Source organism: Lutra lutra, chromosome 3 (genome assembly GCF_902655055.1).
Source record: "Lutra lutra chromosome 3, mLutLut1.2, whole genome shotgun sequence".
Lineage (NCBI taxonomy): Eukaryota > Metazoa > Chordata > Mammalia > Carnivora > Mustelidae > Lutra > Lutra lutra.
The window spans coordinates 63457130-63476530 of NC_062280.1; the positions used below are offsets into that span (position 1 = coordinate 63457130).

Sequence of the window (19401 nt, forward strand, 5' to 3'; positions counted from 1 at the left end):
TATTTCAGTGCTTGGAAAATTTACTGAAGAGCTGCTCCTAGTAAAATTCTCCTGGTATTTACTGAAGAACTTGTTGCTGTCACATTTAACAATCTAACCAGACTAAACACAATTCAAATCTACTACTATATAATATACTATATGATACTATTTTATAATACTATTTGCTTCAGCCTGGATTTTGGCATTCCATAACCTAGCACCTAATCAATGTGCTCATTACTACAGAAACAGGAATTGTATTATAAGGTCCAATGGGATGTCATCCTGAGCCCATTTAAATTATACAAACTCAGTTAAACTTTAAAAAAAACTAAGGACTACATTTTGCATATATATTCTTTCTTACCTATCATCACCAGTTACATTAATCACGCATGGGAGTTTTATGTAGAAAACCACATATAACGTAACTGATTTAAGGAATTTTCAAGGTATTTTAACTATTTGATATTTTTGCTTTATTAGTTGATTTAAGAAGCTCATCACTGTGTTAAAGTGTATTTCTAGAATTCAAGTAAAAATTACCATGGCATACATTCTGAAAGGGCTCTTCAAGGCTCTAACATATGGGCATATGTGTATGTAACTATGTATTTTTTACTACAGGAAACCTAAATAGTACAATACAACTTACCTTCTCTATGTCCCCCTCCCTACACAAATAGTAAAGAGCCAGGATTCTTAGCGCTTCCACATTTTGATTATCTTGAAGCATTAACCTGCAAAAAAATATTTCACATAATGTTGAAATAGACTTAATGTGCTTTCTTTCATCTGAGGGTCTGAAAAGGCAGTTTGCTGGTCTGACTATTCCACTGTCTAAATAACAATTTTAATTAGTAAAATAATATACCTTTTATGAAAATTATCAACCTCATTATTTAAGCTAAAAATAATCTCTGAATCTTAATCTTTAATATGTTTAAAAAAGATATGAATAGATTGTATCAGTCTCTTTAAATCCTTTGGCAATCCTAAATAAAGTATTAACCATATCCAACAGTGTATTAAAAGAATAATGGATGGCTCAGTCGGTTAAGTGTCCGACTCTTGATTTCGGCTCAGGTCATGATCTCAGGGCAGTGAGATGGAACCCCACATCAGGTTCTGTGTGGAGTATGGAGCCTGTCTAAAATTCTCTCTCTCCCTCCCCACAACACCCCTGCCCTCTCAAAAAAAAAAAAAAAAAAAAAGAAGAAGAAGAAGAAGAAGAATTCACCTTGACCAGGAAGATTTATTATTGCAAGACTTTCAGGAATGAAAAAATGGGTTAAACATTTTAAAATCTATTAATGTAATTCACAACATTAAAACAGATTCCTATGTGAAAAAAACAAATCATAAAAAAATTATGAAAAAAATACCCTATTAGTAAAAGGAACAACTCCCCCTTCCCAAAAAACTTTGTAAAAAACATGCAAAAGCTATATAAATTCCTAAACTTTACTCAAGGACACTTGAAAAAGAAACTGAACAAATGGGGTAACCTACATACTAGGTTTCTTATCATGAATGGTATGGCATATTGAATTATTAGCCTCAATCTTCCCACCTTCCATTAATATAAGCTTTCTGCCACGAAAGTGAGCAGTTCCTCATATAAATGCTGACATGTACTTTACTGCTTCTTAGCTATGGATTTGGACATTTTCCTTATATAGGTCAATGGAATGTGAATAGGAGTGGCAGTGTACCACCCCCAAAGTTTCGGAGGCATTAAATATTTCTGCCTGTTCTCACGCATCTCTACTATCTCCACGAGAAGAGTTTCCTCTGGATAGCTGCTGCTCTCTGGCTTGAGCCCAGAGAACAACCCTAGAGCTGACCAGAGACCAAACTGCAGTGAGGTGCCACACCCAGCCAGCTGGATTTAAAATTGGAAGCAGAACACTACGCAAACTTGGTCGAGGTCAGAGGGTCCCTACCATAGCGAAAAATGAGTGCTTACAGTCATATGCCCTGAGATCTGTAGTTGCTTGCTATGGTCCTATATGCTCTAATGACACATGATAATACCCATTTTGGCTAAAAAAGTTTTTCTCCCAAATAATCTATAGATTTAATGTAATTCAAACCAAAATCTTGTAAGGTTTCTTTATTTTTTTTTAAACTTGGTAAGTTAATTCTGGCAGTCAACTGCAGAAGAAGAGCCAAGAAAACTATCGAAAAAGAAACATGATGAAGAACTTGACCTAAAAATATATATTAAAAAAAGGACCAGTTGGTATATAGGGGGAAAGTCAGCTTTTACTATTAAAAAGATACTCAATCTCTATGCTGAGTGAAATAAGTCAAGCAGAGAGAGTCAATTATCATATGGTTTCACTTATTTGTGGAGCATAACAAATAGCATGGAGGACAAGGGGAGATGGAGAGGAGAAGGGAGTTGAGGGAAATTGGAAGGGGAGGTGAACCATGAGAGACTATGGACTCTGAAAAACGATCTGAGAATTTTGAAGGGGTGGGGGGTGGGAGGTTGGGGGCACCAGGTGGTGGGTATCGTGGAGGGCACGGATTGCATGGAGCACTGGGTGTGGTGCAAAAATAATGAATACTGTTATGCTGAAAAAATAAAAATATAAATAAATAAATAAAAAACTAAAAAAAAAATATTTGAAAAGACAAAAAAAAATACTCAATCTCAACATAATTGAAGAAATGAAATAAAAATAAGGTTTTATTCTACCAGATTCTACCATTTTTATTCTATCAGATTGTCAAAAATAAAAACAAAAAAAATACCACACTGGTAACAGCCAGAATTGGTTAAGGATGGAGGAGGGGGCATCCAGTAGACTACTGATGGGAGCATAAATTAGTATAAATTCTTAGGAAAACAATTTGGTGGTGTCTTCCAGAATTTCAAACATGCATATGTGAGGAAGAGACTGCAATTTGTCCCCTCAAATCCATTCTCTCTTCACTTGCTTGGGCACACAGCTAGCTTACATTTTCCTGCCACCTTTGCCACTAGAGGTGGCCCTCTGGACACAAGGCAACTATGCCGCTTCTAGATCTGAGCTTTTAAGAAAAGTGGAATGACTCCTCCACCCTCTTTGCCTTTGTACCAGCTGGATACCAATGTCATGAGGTTTTAGGACAAGGCAGAGTTGCAAGACAAAAAGGGATTAGGTCCCTTAATGATGATGTGGAGGAAGGCGGCCTGATCAGGATTTACACACACTCAAAATAGTTACGTATCAGAAGGAAATTTCCATTATGTGTTTAGATCTATTTTTTTATAGGAGCTTAGCCTACCCTAACAAATAAGATTCCCTTTAACTCAGTAATCTCTCATTTGGGAAACCGTCCTCCAGAAATATACTTTACATATATAAACGTGTGTGTGTGTGTAGGCCTAAATGTCTACCTATGGGAAAATATAAACTATCTGTATGTTTACTTTATAGATGTTTTCATTATTAAAAGAGAATTATGTGTATCTGTGTGAATGGATATAATAGAACATCCACAAAATACTAAGTTAAAGAAAAATCAAATGTATGGGTATCTGGGTGGCACAGTTGGTTAAGTGTCCAACTCTTGGTTTCAGCTCAGGTAATGATCTCAGGGCTGTGAGATCAAGCCCTGCATTGGGCTCCATGCTCAGCACTGAGTCTGCTTGAGTTTCTCTCTCCCTCTCCCTCTGCCCCTCCCCACCATGTGCATATACTCATCTCTCTCTCTAAAATAAATCTTTTTTTTAAAGATTTTATTTATTTCTTTGATAGACAGAGATCACAAGTAGGCAGAGAGGCAGGCAGAGAGAGGGGAAGGAAAGCAGGCTTCCTGCCGAGCAGAGAGCCCGACACGGGGCTCGATCCAGGACCCTGGGATCATGACCTGAGCCGAACGCAGAGGCTTTAACCCACTGAGCCACCCAGGCGCCCCTAAAATAGATCTTTAAAAAAAAGAAAAATCAAGTTTAAAAACTATATAACAAGTCTAGTTTTTACACACATCCCCAAAAATATATTTTTTATATATTATATTGATACTCCCTTTACCTCCTTACTCACACACAGTGCCTAGAAATCTAGAAAAATATAAATATCAAAGAGTTATTAATGTCCAAATTGTGGCCTTCAAATATCATTTCCCACTAAAAGGGTTAGATTGCATTCCACAATGGCTAATACCTGTTTGGGGTAGTAAATACACAAAATGGCCCTAGTATATCTTTTTTTTTTTTTTTTAAAGATTTTATTTGACAGAGAGAGATATAGCAAGAGAGGGAACACAGTAGAGGAGTGGGAGAGGGAGAAGCAAGCTTCCCACTGAGCAGGGAGCCTGATGTGGAGCTCGATCCCAGGACCCCGGGATCATGACCTGAGCTGAAGGCAGACACCGAATGACTGAGCCACCCAGGCACCCCTGGCCCTAGTATATCTTGCTCTCTACCAAATAGCAAGGAAACAATCAAAGACTACTAGGTTCATATGAAAAGGGCCTGAGAACTAACTTGAAGAGGCTACTAAGAGCCAAAGATGAGACAATTTGAGCAAGTATAATAACCAAAATGGTTAGAAACATACAAATTTAATCCATGTCATATAAACAAATCCAAACTACTAATCAGTCACCTCTGTAGGACGCCAGGAAATTTTTAACTTTTTTTTGGTTTTTTGAAACCCAGAAATAAAAGACTCAAGCATTTATCCAATTTTTCTTAAATGAATTATAACACCAGATAACCACCAGTAAGTTAGAATCATTTTTTTTTTCCTTTTAATAGTACTCTAGCTAAGAAATGAAGAAAGAATGATATAACCACATTAATCCTACAGCACCTATGTATTGAGCACAAATTTCTGCTAATAGGGTGCCTGGGTGGCTTAGTCAGTTAAGTGTCTAATTCTTGATTTTGGCTCAGGTCATAGTCTCAGGGCTGAGATCGAGCCCCACACTGGGTGTTGGAGGCTGCTTAGGAGTCTCTATCTCTGCCCTTCCTCCCACTACTCTTAAAAAAGATATATTCTGCTAAGACCACAAAAACACAAGTGAAGATTATGTCCCTTTGATGAAAGAACACATCACCACTTACTAGTAATTGCAAAAAAAATAGAAAATAAAAAATTGAACATGAATCTAACCAAGCCTCTATATCCAGTACCAATTTATAGGAAATTCAGAGGATAGCAATAAGTTATACAGTATATGGCATGCAATAATAAAATTCTTATGGAAAACCTACAGGATAAAAGATGGGTTCTTTAACTTACATGTCAAAAGAGGTGGGAGTAGTGGGAAGCAGGTAGAGGGAGAAAAAGGAAGATCAGGAGAGGCGGAGGAAGAAAAGGAACCCTCCAATGACTTCACACTTCAGAAGAAAAATCCAAGTCCGTAAGATGACCAAGACCTTCCACAACCTGGCTCCCCTGGCTCCATCCTTCTACTCTGACTTCGCTGTCCAGTCATTTTATCCCCTCCCACTCCTTAAAAACATCACACAAACTTTTGCCTCAAGTTTTTTTTTTGTTGTTTTGTTTTGTTTTTTAAAGATTTTTATTTATTATTTGACAGAGAGATCACAAGTAGGCAGAGAGGCAGGCAGAGAGAGGGGGGGGGAAGCAGGCTACCTGCTGAGCAGAGAGCCTGATGTGGGGCTTGATCCCAGGACTCTGGGATCATGACCTGAGCCGAAGGCAGAGGCTTCAACCCACTGAGCCACCCAGGCGCCCCTTGCCTCAAGGTTTTTGCATTTGTTTTTCCTTCTTTCTGCAAAGTCTTCTTCCGTGGCATGGAAGCAAGCATGGCTTGCTCCCTTAGTTCAAATGTCAGCTGCTCACTGCCATCCCATAAAATGGAACCCCTCCCCACACTCCCTATTTCACTTCCTAGCTTTATCTTTTCTCCATAGCACTTATAACTCTCACATACTACATAACTTCTTACTTGTTCTGCTTATTACATGGTTCCTCTCATTTGAAATTGAGCTTCACAAGGGCAGGGACATTTCCACTGAAGAGTGTCTTAGGACAGCTATTCAGACATTTATGTAAATCAGTAAGTTCAGTTTTTAAAAACAATGCAAAGTTAAGTTCTTCAATTCTATATTGTTTGAAAAAATCAAATTTAAAATAGGATTAAAAAATACAGATTTTTTTTTTCTGGAAATTATAACCAGATCCAAAGGTACTTGCATTATCTTTTTTTACTTAACCTCTGTGCTGTTTCAACAGTCTGGTCCCAATCCTGTAAGGCAAGTTGTAGTTTCATTTTCTTTACAAAAGCAGGAAGGAAACTTGGAAAGTTTACTATTATCTGGTTCACAGTGTCCAGAGCACCTGAATAATTCTGGCGCATCTCAAGGCATTGTGCCTAATGGAAGAAAAAAAAGTGACATCAAAACTGTGATCATTAATACTGAGGTTCTCACAACAGCTATCCTGGAAGAGGCAGAATACTACTATTTAACATTTTTCTATATTTTTGTTTTCTGACTTTTCTGTAAGGAACAGTTATTTAATAATGAGAAATACAAAACAAATTTTTAACAAAAATTTTAAAACATCACAGAACATTAAAACTATTTTATGTAAATGACTTTGTTATAAAACCCTAATTTAAATAACTAGAATAGAAAAATTACCTTTTAGAATAAAATATTTCAAGGACATTTGCAAATAGCACCTAAAATGAGGAGATTTTTATATCTTAAAAAAAAAAACTTTCATATGGACACTGGGGAGGGTACGTGCTATGGTGAGTGCTGTGAAGTGTGTAAACCTGGTGATTCACAGACCTGTACCCCTGGGGATAAAAATATATTATATGTTTATAAAAAATAAAATTAATAAAAAAAATACTTTCAGGCTAAAGAAGATAAGACTTTTAAAAATAAGCAAAATAAAGTTCAAACAACTCCTTCTAGCTCAACATTTTTTTTTTTTAATATTTTATTTATTTATCTGACAGAGATCACAAGTAGGCAGAGAGGCAGGCAGAGAGAGAGGAGGAAGCAGGCTCCCCGCTGAGCAGAGAGCCCGATGTGGGGCTCGATCCCAGGATCCCGAGATCATGACCCGAGCTGAAGGCAGAAGCTTAACCCACCGAGCCACCCAGGTGCCCCTAGCTCAACATTTTCAATTCTAGGAAGTATCTTAAGGAAATAATTGAGTAAGGCCACAAAACAATGTAGATTATATTTATGGCAGATTTATAATAGATATAATAGAAAAAAAAATAACCAAAATGTCCATACAGGATTAAATTATAACCTATCCATTTAATGAAATTTTAGGTGGTTATGTGGATTTGTAGATCTATATTTACTGACATGAAGAGATGTCATTTATAATATAATAATTTAAGTGGTTATCTCTAATGGTGATATTTATTCTTAATTCAGATATTTCTGAATTGTATTTTTTACAATGTCTGTGTATTAATTTTATAGTCAGAAAAAATAAAGCTATAGAGTTAGTGGTTTAAGAAAAGATATGAAGCATATTTATCACATATCAAAGTTTTTTTAAAATTTGCTCTGAGATCTATTTAGTCCTGGAATTTAGTCCTGGAATAAATTTAGTCCTGGAGGGGCACCTGGGTGGCTCAGTGGGTTAAAGCCTCAGCCTTCGGCTCAGGTCATGATCCCAGGGTCCTGGGATCGAGCCCCACATCGGGTTCTCTGCTCAGCAGGTAGCCTGCTTCCCTTTCTCTCTCTCTGCCTGCCTCTCTGCCTACTTGTGACCTCTGTCAAATAAATAAATAAAATCTTTAAAAAAAAAAAAATTTAGTCCTGGAATATCTCAGTTCAAAATGAGCATCCAATCTCAAAAGATGCAATATAATCCTAAAATTGGTTTGAGATTATATTTTCATGTATATTCCCATATAATTATATTCCCATATAATTAAAGAAAGTCTGAGAACCATCCAAAAATGCCATTATGTCCAGATAAATTATTAAAATCTCTGAAAGCTGAGAAAGATTAATGCAGAGAATTTTTTCAAATTACATGTATCTTTAAAATCTGCCTAAATAGCTGGTAATGTAAAAAAAGAAAAGCATGTTAAAAGACCACATATATATTACTCCCTTAGATCATCACCTCCCATATGATGTCACACACATATTAAATGAAACTAAATTTGCTATGTATTTGGTTCACATCATTCCAAGTTGGAATTAGGCTAATGCAAACATCCTCTATTGAATTAATTGAAAAATAAATACATAACTGGGATGGTTTGTATCAGAAAAAGATTTTAAACCAATCTTAAGTATTGGAGGAAAAAGGTAAATCCCTCCTAAACCATATTAACACCTGACATAGCCCCATCTGAGGAAATTATAACTAGTTTTCTTTAAGGAATAAGGAGGAGGAAAAATGATCAAGAAAAACTTTTAAAAAACTTGAGAAATACTCAATTCCTCTAGCAGTGCCATTAGATAAAACTTGACTCCAACCAGCTGGAATACTAGTAGTTGTACTAGAGGCACGTAACTGAACAATCTGAACAACAACTCAAAAGCCACAGAAATTGACAAGAGTGATGAGGGGATATTAACAGCCAAGACACTAATAATCCTCTTTTATATCCCCCCCAATTACTACTTAACTAACAAGCTGTTTTCCTAAAATTAATAAAATAAACTTAAATAAATAGTTAATTTAATTATTTAATAATTAATAATTATTCATATCTAATAATTCAATAATTAATAAAGATGATTAATTGTTTAAATAAATAATTAAATAGAATTTGATTTCCTGTTGTTAAGTTAAAAAAATTTGAAAAATTTTAAGACATTCTAAAGGCATCAATGGAACTGAAGAAAGGGCCCGAATTATACATTCATAACTACCAATGATTTCTAATGACTCTGCCAATTAACTGCTCATCCCTCACAATGTAAATCAGGTCATATTGTTTCTCTTTTCCATTGGCTTCCCATCTATCTGGTTCAAATGAAAAGTCTGATAATTCACAGACCTGTACTCCTGGGGCAAATAATGCATTATATGTTAATAAAAATAATTTTTTAAAAAAGCCAATGGCTTTATACAATCAGTCCTGCCTCTCCTCATTCACCCCACGCCCACCTGTACCCACATCCACCTTCTTTTCCTCTAGCCTCCATTTCTAACCTCCACTTCGCTCATTCCACTTTCATCTCCTGGCCTCCCAGCAATGCCCTGTACATGCTTTAAGGTATTTCAACTTGTTATCCCCTCTATTTGTGATGGTTTCCCACTGGAGCCCACAGAGCTTCAACTCTCACCTCCCGTGTAAGTGTCAGCTCAACTGTCACTTTCTCTGACCACATCATTTAAACCTACAAATTCATAACCCAGCTCTCCATCTCCTCCTTTATCTGATTTTTTCCATTGCACTTATCACCTTCTAATACACTACATAATTTTCTCACTTATTTTATTGTTTGACTCCAACAATAGAGTATAAGCCCCATAAAAGCAAGTAATTTTATTTTGCTTCAGGGTATCCCTATATCGACAGTGATGCCTTGCACATATTAGGCAAACTATAAATGTTTAGTGGGTAAGTAATATAGGAACCACCACCACCAACAATTAAAACCAATCAAGATTCAGGAATTTGGTAAGGAATATATTTCTCTAGTTTGTTGTTCACTGTCCTATACAAATAAAATCCAAGTACCGCCTATATTTGAGAGCTGATAAAAGTAACATGACAATTAGTACCTTTTTTGAGCTACTCGGTTTTGTTGGGTTTCGAACAGATTATGAATAAATTTTAAAACATGATTGATTTACCCCACCTCCAACTCACCTTACCCAGCAGAGCAAAAATATCATTTCCATCTTGTAATCCCTCTTCGAAATATCTCAGTGCTTTTTTAGTATAAGGTTCTTTTCCTCTTGTGATATCAAGCCATGCTTTCAAAACCTGTCCCTGTAGAAGAAAAATTCTAATCATACTTCCATTTTATTGGTAACAAAATAAATGTTGATGAAAGAGGTAACCTAATGTCCTTTTCTGTGATTAGTAACAAGAAATCACTCTGCCAAAAAATGTTATGAATAATTAAAACAGTGTTCAGCAAAACTGTTTTCAAACACTTTCCAGCCTAGAGTCTTGGGACTGTTATGTATTTCAGCCCTTAAGGATACAACGTATTCAATATCAACATTAACTTGCCAAATACTCCATTAATCCTAAATAATCAATATTCTTACCCGGAATTTTGCTACTAAGTTATTAATAATAATTGTTAAAATGTAATTCAATACATAAACAAGAATCTTTTTTGGACAAACAGACCAAGTAAACCAAGATGGAAGAACAGAAGAGTCTTGCTTGATACATATTAAAAATTAAGATAATGTGGCAACTATCTTAATCCTTGTGACCAGTCCAGTGAGTTTTAAATGAAGGGATAAATGGCCTCAGAAATCAGATTCAAGAAGTCATGGATGTTTACTTTCAGAAATGCCAATGAGTCAGTCGGTTATAAGGTTTATAGGTTCAGAAAGAAGACGGATATAGGTTACTTTACTTTTCAGTGGCCAAAAACATTGTGAAATCTGTTCTTCTATCAAAAAATTTCTAGGTTTACTCATAAATTTATAAATCTTTAAGATTATATTTACCTCCCTGTATTTCACTTGAAAAGACATATGAATATTATAACAATGCTATTTCTTTTTTTTTTTTTTTTTTTGAAGATTTTATTTATTTGAGAGAGAGAGCATGCGTGTGTGCGCAGAAGCGAGGGTGGGGGCAAAGGGAGACAGAGAGCAGGCTCCTTCCTAAGTAGGGAACCAGATTCAGGCTGGATCCCAAACCACAGGATCGTGAACCGACCCAAAGGGAGAGGTTTAACTGATTGAGTATCCGGGTGCCCCTAAAAAAATGCTGTTTCTACTCACTAGTTCAATGTCTGTATTTGAATCATTTCAACTATTATCTCTGTGTGGATGATTCTCAGCCTTTTTTCTAGTCCAATACTTCTTTAAACTTTTCTTTTTCTAAAAGCTCATCTACTATCCCCATCTCACTGTTCCACCTGAGATGGAGATACAGCATGTCTGGAACCAAATATATTACCCCCCCAAAATTACCTTCTCATCCCAACATTCTCTGTTCATGTTAACTGGTCTCTGAACTATCCAGGTTTAAGACCTCAGAGAGACATCCTTGACATCTGACACCTCAAAATCTTGCCCTGCCATTTATACAGTTGACAGCTCTTGAGGATATTTAATAATTTTCAAAGTCATACCCATGGTACAATATTTTAGTGTAGGCCCTCAAAACCTTCTGCCAGAAAGCACGTACCACCATTTTGGGGGCTGCAGTCTAGTATCTCCCCAGGCCAGTTCATCCTATAAACCAACAATAAATCAGTCTTATGAATTTGCACTCTAATAATACCACTGACATGATTAAAAATCTCAATGACCTCTCTGTGCCTATCAAGTTAGATATAAATATGTGTACCTAGTTGTCAAGGCACTTCACTTTGTCCCAACCCACCTCCCTAAGCTTTTCTTCCATCCTCTTTATCTATGCACCCAGTGTTTCTGTCAAATGGGAGTTTCTCACTGTACCCAGAACCAACAAGTCTCCTTGTTTTTCTTATTTCCACTTATTATTTCCCACCTTGGGAGTACCTGCTTCCCTTTTCTATCACCTTTGCATTTGGAAACTGTATCCATCTTTCAGGTTTCAGCTCAAATGCTATAGCCTTCAAGAAATTGTTCCTCATTCTCCTTACATTTATAGATGTGATCTCCCCTTAAATCCTTAGACCAGTGCCGAGCACATAGTAAGTGAGCAAAAACCGTTAATTATTTTATACTTTCACCACATGTCTCTCATACCACTTACAAAAGTTCTCCTAATATTAGCTGGGTATCTGCTCTATGACACCATTAGACTGAACCATCCATGTAAATAAAGTTTAATCCTGATCTTTGTATTCTTAGTGCAAATAGCAGTGCCTTATATGTAGAGTTCAAGAGGGGAGTGAGAGGAAAGGACAGAGATAAGGAAAGAAGGGAGTAAAGGAACCAGGGAGAGATCTTCTCATGAATTAATAAACAGAATAAAAACAAACAACCTTAGACAATCAAAATTTTACAAAATAATAAGATACTGAAATAAAGCTCCTATTTATAAAATAAGAATAGAGTAACAAAGAATACTACTGAAAATATAAACTTCTTTTAGTAGTGCATCTATTTCAAAATAAGAAACCCAGCTACCTCTTTACTGCCATTTGACATTTTGATCATTCTGTCAATATACTCTCTCGCCTTGTCATGACGGCCAGTGTGCCATAGAAATAAACCTGCATGGTACAAAGCTTTCGGCCCAGCTCCTTTACGTTGCTCCTTCACTCTGGCATCTGACTCCAGAATAGCTTCTCTATCTAGGAGGGGAAAAAAGGCATTAAATGAAAATTAGACTCTAGATGAAGTGTTTATAATGGGTCAATTAACAGAGCACAGAATATAGTACTTCTCTCTGTAGCACCACGGTCTAATAGAAATAAAATATAAGCCATATTTGTAATTTAAAATTTCCTAGTAGCCACATCAAAGAAGTTAAAAAGAAACAAATACAACTGATTTCAATAATACATTTAACCTAACAGATCTGAGTTTTCATTCCAACACAAAACTGACATGAAATGGAGACACTTTTGCTCTTATTAAATTTTTAAAATCTGATATATGTCATTAGAAAGTATATCTCAATTACAATGCTAAATTTTCTTTAAAAATACTTGATTTGAGGTGCGTGGCTGGCTTAGTCTGTTAAGCATCTGCCTTAAGCTCAGGCTATGATCTCAGGGTCCTAGGATTGAGCCCTATGTCAGGTACTCTGCTCAGAAGGCTGCTTCTCCCTCTGTCCACCCTCTGCTTCTTGCTCTCTCTCTCTGAAATAAATTTAAAAAACCTTTAATAAAAAAAAAATACTTGGTTTGTATGTAGATTCCATAAAATTTGTAGCTGAAAACAGATTCATATATTCACTGTTCCAAACATAACTTATCTTTTTTTTTTTTTAAAGATTTTATTTATTTATTTGACAGACAGAGATCCCAAGTAGGCAGAGAAGCAGGCAGAGAGAGAGAGGAAGCAGGCTCCCTGCTGAGCAGAGAGCCCGATGCAGGACTCAATCCCAGGACTCCAGGATCATGACCTGAGCTGAAGGCAGAGGCTTAACCTACTGAGCCACCCAGCTGCCCCCAAACATAACTTTTCTAATAACTGAATCAGCATCCGTTTTAAATTTATATTTAATTAGAGTTCAATTTAAAATTCAGTTTCTCCAACTAGATACATGTCAAGTACTCAGCAGCCACGTGTGGTTAATGATCCCTGCGACATACACTACAGTTCTACAATTTATGTCATTCTTAAGATCTAAAGGCTAAATATGCAAATTTTAAAATAATAAGACTTAGAAAAATTAGCAATGATTCTAAAATTATTAGGGGTTAATCCAAGAATAGTACTCAAATTACCCAACTCCCTAATGTAATTCTAGAATATGTAAACATTCCTGGATGTTGTCATAGGCCAGTAAAAGGTAATATAATTACTATTATTTACATGGTTTAATACCAAATGCTTGGCTGCTCCCTTAAAAAGATGGTCTACCTCTAATATCTCTAACCATTAAATCTATCATGTGTGTGCTTAGGACACCAATGTCAATGAGCTCCAAACCCTGAACTGAATCCGAATAAGGATCAGCTATTCAATAAGTTATAAGAAATGTCAAAATTGAAAGCTGTGATTCTAAGCAACTACCTTTCTGGAAATGATCATCCAGAAAACAGTAATATCTCTTCCTTTTATCTCTGTACCACTGTAAACTTACATGTGGAACCACTTTCTGAGTTCACAAAACTGTTTATGGAAGGCTACAGATTGCTTAGCAACAAGACCCTCGAACATACATGAACCCCTTTGAAAGTTTTCATTAAGTAGTCATGATACAGAACGAGAATTCATCAGGGCAGGGGCAGGATTTGTACTTGCCTGCCAGATGTCCACCATGTCCCAAGTGGGGCATTTATTAGCTGTGACACCATCTGCACAAAGCTGACTCTTACCAGATATCAGCTCAAGTTCTTAATGCATAATCAGGGATTATGTCAGCATTTAGGAAAAAAGGACATGAACATTCTAGGCCCTTCCTAGGCAATACTGATGGACATCTGGTCCCTCCTGAGCTTATGCCCACTCACAATCATCTACAGTATAGAGTCAGGGCTCGGGTGTTTCTAAACAGTATTCCTGCCTTCATCTTTTTAGTGTCTTGGAAATATTTCCAATATTCTTGGGAATATTGGGAATTTCCCAAAAGAACCAACACTCTCGAGAATAACCAATTAAATAAAAACTTGATTCTAAGAGGAAAATATTTTGTATTTTTTTTTTTTTTTTAGATTTACTGACTCTTGATGCCAATTCTCTGCTCTACCTAAACACACTCCTGCTGGATCACAAAGACCCATCCATACAAGAACCTAACCCTGAACAACCTCCACATATTTGCCCATCGATTTTGCCTGTCTGACAAATATGCCTTATATTCAAATCCTACTTGTCCTTCAAGGACCAGATTATGGCCCTATCTTTCACAAAACCTTCACAGCCTTCTTCTATGGATTAATAGTATATACCGTTTTCAGTTAATTATGGAGTCATTTGTTTTCTCATAATTTTATTTAATAGTGACATTAGTATTTAACCTTTGTGGGTTTTACATTTTCTTCTCTTCACTGGACTATAAACTTGATGTCATGGATCACTTTTTACAATTCTTTGGTATTCTCTAACTATATCTGACATAGTCCCTTGCAGAAAGTAGGCCCCTAATCATTAGATTTGTTTACCTGTTAAACATATTAATGTTTTAAATAACTTTTTGTTGATCTGTGCAAGTGTATGTGAAGGAGGTATGTGATACCTTTGTTCAGGAAAAAAAAATTTCTAGTATTAAAAAAAATTCTATGACATCTGATTATTGTCTATTTATCTAAAACATGATCTATATTCATAATGCTATTGGCTATTAGTGAATGTATATAAAAGAATATAATACTGTTTCCTTTTTATTATCTATAATTATGATATTCTGCTTCTGCCATTAAGAGCCACAGTTCACACAATTTTAATTGCTGGTTTATGCATTAAGTTCTCTTTATTATGTACTTATACTTCCTAACCTACTACTGGATAAGAAGTTACTGAATAACTTCTAAGAGCTAGCAACCCCCCTTGTGGGGACGTGTACAAGCCTCTAAGAAGTTGAAGATACAGTGGAAGAGAAAAATTGCATGTAGCTATAGATTTGCACTTAACAAGCTATAAAGCAGGCTGCTGCAGAGCAATTTCTGTATATACCTCTTTTGGGCTGTCCTTTGCTCAATAATTGCTAACATACATTCAAATTGATGTGAATTCAAATGATCCCTATATATTAATGAAACTTCTGCCGTAAGATAAAGGAATATGAAAGGGATATAAGACACATATTTCTTGTGCTTCATAAATCTGTAACCTTGCCAGGAAGATAAAAAAAAAAAAACTGATAAAATAGTATCTACAGAAAATTATAATACAGTATTATCAGACTAAGTGCAAAGTTAACTGAGGAAAATCAAAATGAATTGAGTAGAAAAAATTGTCCTAAGCATTATACTTAAATACTATACCTGGATTAGGACTCATTTTATGGGCATATATCAGTGCAATTAGAGAACAAAGTGATACATCTTGTTTATTTTTAATCGCCTCAAATTCGCGAAGAGCTTCTTGAGTTTTACCTGAAAATCAAAATTATAACGTGAAAAATTGTTCATAGTACAAAACATGAATTTAAAATGTATGGAACAGGTTTAATAATTAGTACGTACCTTCCATTAATGTACCATAGGCGTGATAAAACCTGAACACCGGGTCATTGCCATACCTCTTAACTCCTTCACTGGCAATAAGTAACACATGATGGAAATATTTCTCTTGACAATAGTAATTAATCAAAGTCTAAAAGGAAATAAGAACTAAATGTTAAAAGAGACTTTGCTGTTCTGAAATGCTATAAGAAACACATATTAATCTAAAATCTTGAATAATCTAAAATTAGATAATGCGATTTTTTTTCTTTCCCAAGTTCCTGAAAATATTGTTAAAGGCTAGCACTTAACAGTAAGAATGCAAGACACAATGAACACAAAATTTTTGAAAAAAAAACTCAACGTTTCCTAATAATTTCAGTCTTCTTTTTCTAAATTGTTTGTTAACAATACTGAAATTAGGCTACTTGCACCTCTTGCCTTTGTCCACATTTTCTTAAAGGTTTTAGTAAATTGGAACAGACAAAAAAACAGGAATAATAAGAGCCTTCCATTGACAAACCTTAGGATTTTTTTTTTTTTAAATCTTGCTTCTATTTTGTTGTTATAGCATTACATAGTAAGGACAAAGTGAATTCAGAAATTCATTGTCAAATGTTGTCTTGTTTTCTTAGTTCCACAACAAATAACTGTAAGAACAGACCAAACAAGGCTTACAGTTAGAGCTTCCAGTTCCCAAATGCCCAACCTACCAATGACACAATCCATCTAAATAGAAAACAATTTCTTAGAGACAGAGGATTAATAAACAAGTAATGGGTTGAGGCTGCATAATAAGATACTGAACACAGTAACAAAATGTGTCAATCAACCAGCAAACATAATAAATAATATTGGACTATTTATTGTTGTGATAGACGCGAATACTTGAGAACTGAACAGGCAGAGAAGAAAAAAGGAAATGGGAAGGTTAAGTATAATAAACGCAAATACTTGAGAACTGAACAGGCAGAGAAGGAAATAGGAAATGGGAAGGTAAAGTATAATAAACTGGTGTAAATAACTGTAAGAACAAAGAACAGATGATCCAAACTGCTTTTTAATGGAAATTAACTATCTTTAAGCTCTTTTCAAAATTGTATTCTTTAGATTTACATGGCAGAAAGCTAATACCAGGGGATACTAAGTTCTGATTAATTGCGTCTATACTTAACACCTTTTTCTCAGGATCATAACTAAGGCTTAGTTGCTAACCTAATCAGAGAGGGAAGCCAGATTCACTATGGCTGTGGTACACCTGATTCACCTCCATTAACCAATGTGGGCCATCCCATCCTCACCTCCTCTGACTCTGCAGCTGGTATAGCAAGGGTGAGAAATAAGGATGAAGCATCAAGTGACAGGATTGAAACATGAGTGTCTACACTGCTTTTTAGAGTCTGTTGTTTCTGGAGGCTACAGTCCACATGCTTCTCTACAGCAGTTAGGCAAACATTCTCTGTAACTTTTACTCAGCTTCCCTCCTTACAGTTACTGCCCTCTACTTCCTGTGCCCCCCACAGCACACTTCAGTGAAGCGCAGTTTTGCTCCAGTGCCCTTCCGTAAGATCGCAGATGACCTCTCATGTTTGCCACAACTGAGGATTTCTGTTCAGCATTTAAGCACCTACAACTCTCCTGAAAGATATCATATAGAGGACACAGATGTTAAAAGGTGAAAAGAGCTGTTTTTAAATTTCTGGTCCCTCCTACAGCACCTTAGTTTGCTCATTTGTACAATGCTGTTAATTATTTACAGATCATTGTGAGGATTAATTATGACATCATACTACTGTAAAGCTCCAAAAAAAGTAAGTTCCTCTGAACCCATATACTGATTAAGTAAAAAACAGTATTCCGTCAAGACCTCTCATCCAACCTCCAGATTCATCTTTCCATTTGCCCCTGCTACCCAAGCCTGAAATCAAGTCATTTCATCCTTCCTTCCAGTTTGTCCAATCCCCGTGATTCTAACCAGTCAGTAAGGCTCTTGTGTTTCTCTAGTCTTACTTCCTCTTCTCCATACCTTACCACTCCTTGGTTTGTTCAGTCCAACAAACGTTTACTGCCTACTAGTACCAGGCACTGGGCTAGATGCTGTGAATGTGAAGATGAGTAAGATATGGTTCCTGACTCAGAAAAGTTTAAATTCTCCTGAAACTGAGACTAGAATCTAAAGACTAACAAATACAATGCAAGCAAGAAAAGAGTTCATAAAGTGCTTTAGGGATGTCGGAGAATGAGGTTGGGGTGTTGGAGGATGGAAGAATAAAATTAAGGGAAAGAGCCTCCAGGGGGACTTCAGAAGTGCCTCTTGATTTGTGAACTCCTCACTCTCCCTCCACTCATACACATTCTCCCTATTTCCCTTGTGAGATCCTTGAGGAAGACAAAGGACTCAGCCAGGCAGGGGAATTGCAACAACAGACACAAGAAATCAGGCATGGAGAGGACTGAATGTCATTCTATACTGTAGAGCAGGGATTGGCAAACTACGGTCTACTACCTCTCCTCATATGGTCAGCAAACCAAAAATAGCTTGTACATTCTCAAATGGTTGAGGGGGAAAATAAAGAAAAAAATTACTCATAACGTGAAAATTTTAAGAAATTCAAATTTTAGTGTCCATGAATAAAGTTTTATTGGAACAGGGTCATGCTCATTCGTTGAAGTATGTCTATGGCTGCCTTCAAGCTACAATGGCAGATTAGAGGACGGAGATACTATGGCCTGAAAAACCCAAGATAATATACTATTTGACTCTTTATTGGAAAAGTTTCCTATTCCCTGTTTTAGAGTCTTAAGACACCGATTATAGGATGCGGAGGTTGGGAGAGAAAGGTAGGGTCTAGTAGGGCCTCATATTAAGGACGTGGATTTGCTCCTCCAATCTAAGTGATGAGGAATCAACATAACTCTATTTAGCACGAAACTGTTTTTACTGAAGAGTTCAATTGGGTGGTAGGGGAAAGAATAAAGTGATGAAAACAAAATTAAGGAGATGGGGAAAGGGCTCAGAAAATAATGTAGCTCAGGCAAAAAAGCTTCCAGCACTCCCTATCACCGCCAAATTGTCCTTCATCCACTTATCACCACCTAACATTTTACTACCTGCCTGATTCCCCCTACTCAAATGTAAGCTCCAAGACCGGGAGAAGTTTTCTTAGTTTTAATATTGAAGGGCATATATTATCTTCAGGGCTTAGAATAGTGCCAGCAATATAGCCTGTATTCAAAAAATATCTGTCGGTAATTGTTTATTTGTTCAGTTCTGCTCATCACTATCTCCAGCTTCTAGTTGACATAGAGTGAGCCCTCCATTAACACGCTGAATGAGTCAATCAGTGAACAAACGGAGAAGTCTCTCTTCCTACAAAGAAACTTCTGATTTTCAAGCCTCCTGTCCCTGTTTTTAGATCATCATTTCTTAAGGGGTCCCTCATAAAACATTTGCTTCACAGATGAATCACTGACAGATAAAGAAGACCATCATCCCAAAACACTCTTCCATTTTCAAGCCTGTGTCTTTGTTTTTCATGTAATCTCTACGC

The 19401-nt window shown here is 36.2% G+C and overlaps 2 protein-coding genes across 3 annotated transcripts in view; both read right to left on the bottom strand.

Annotated features, from left to right (window-relative positions):
* The window catches only part of LOC125095498 (sodium channel protein type 3 subunit alpha), a 1188574-nt gene that overhangs the window by 767361 nt on the left and 401812 nt on the right, over positions 1-19401 (bottom strand). The window lies entirely within an intron of this gene.
* The window catches only part of TTC21B (tetratricopeptide repeat domain 21B), a 78769-nt gene that overhangs the window by 58836 nt on the left and 532 nt on the right, over positions 1-19401 (bottom strand). Inside the window, exons 2-7 of one of the 2 annotated variants that reach the window (XM_047721993.1) lie at positions 15872-16001; positions 15671-15781; positions 12201-12367; positions 9763-9885; positions 6167-6324; positions 638-722 (exon numbers count right to left, since the gene is read on the bottom strand). In XM_047721993.1, coding sequence (XP_047577949.1) covers positions 638-722; positions 6167-6324; positions 9763-9885; positions 12201-12367; positions 15671-15781; positions 15872-16001 — 774 coding nt within the window. Of the gene's footprint in view, positions 1-637; positions 723-5898; positions 6142-6166; positions 6325-9762; positions 9886-12200; positions 12368-15670; positions 15782-15871; positions 16002-19401 lie in introns of those variants that run through there. The other variant, XM_047721994.1, reaches the window with a different exon arrangement.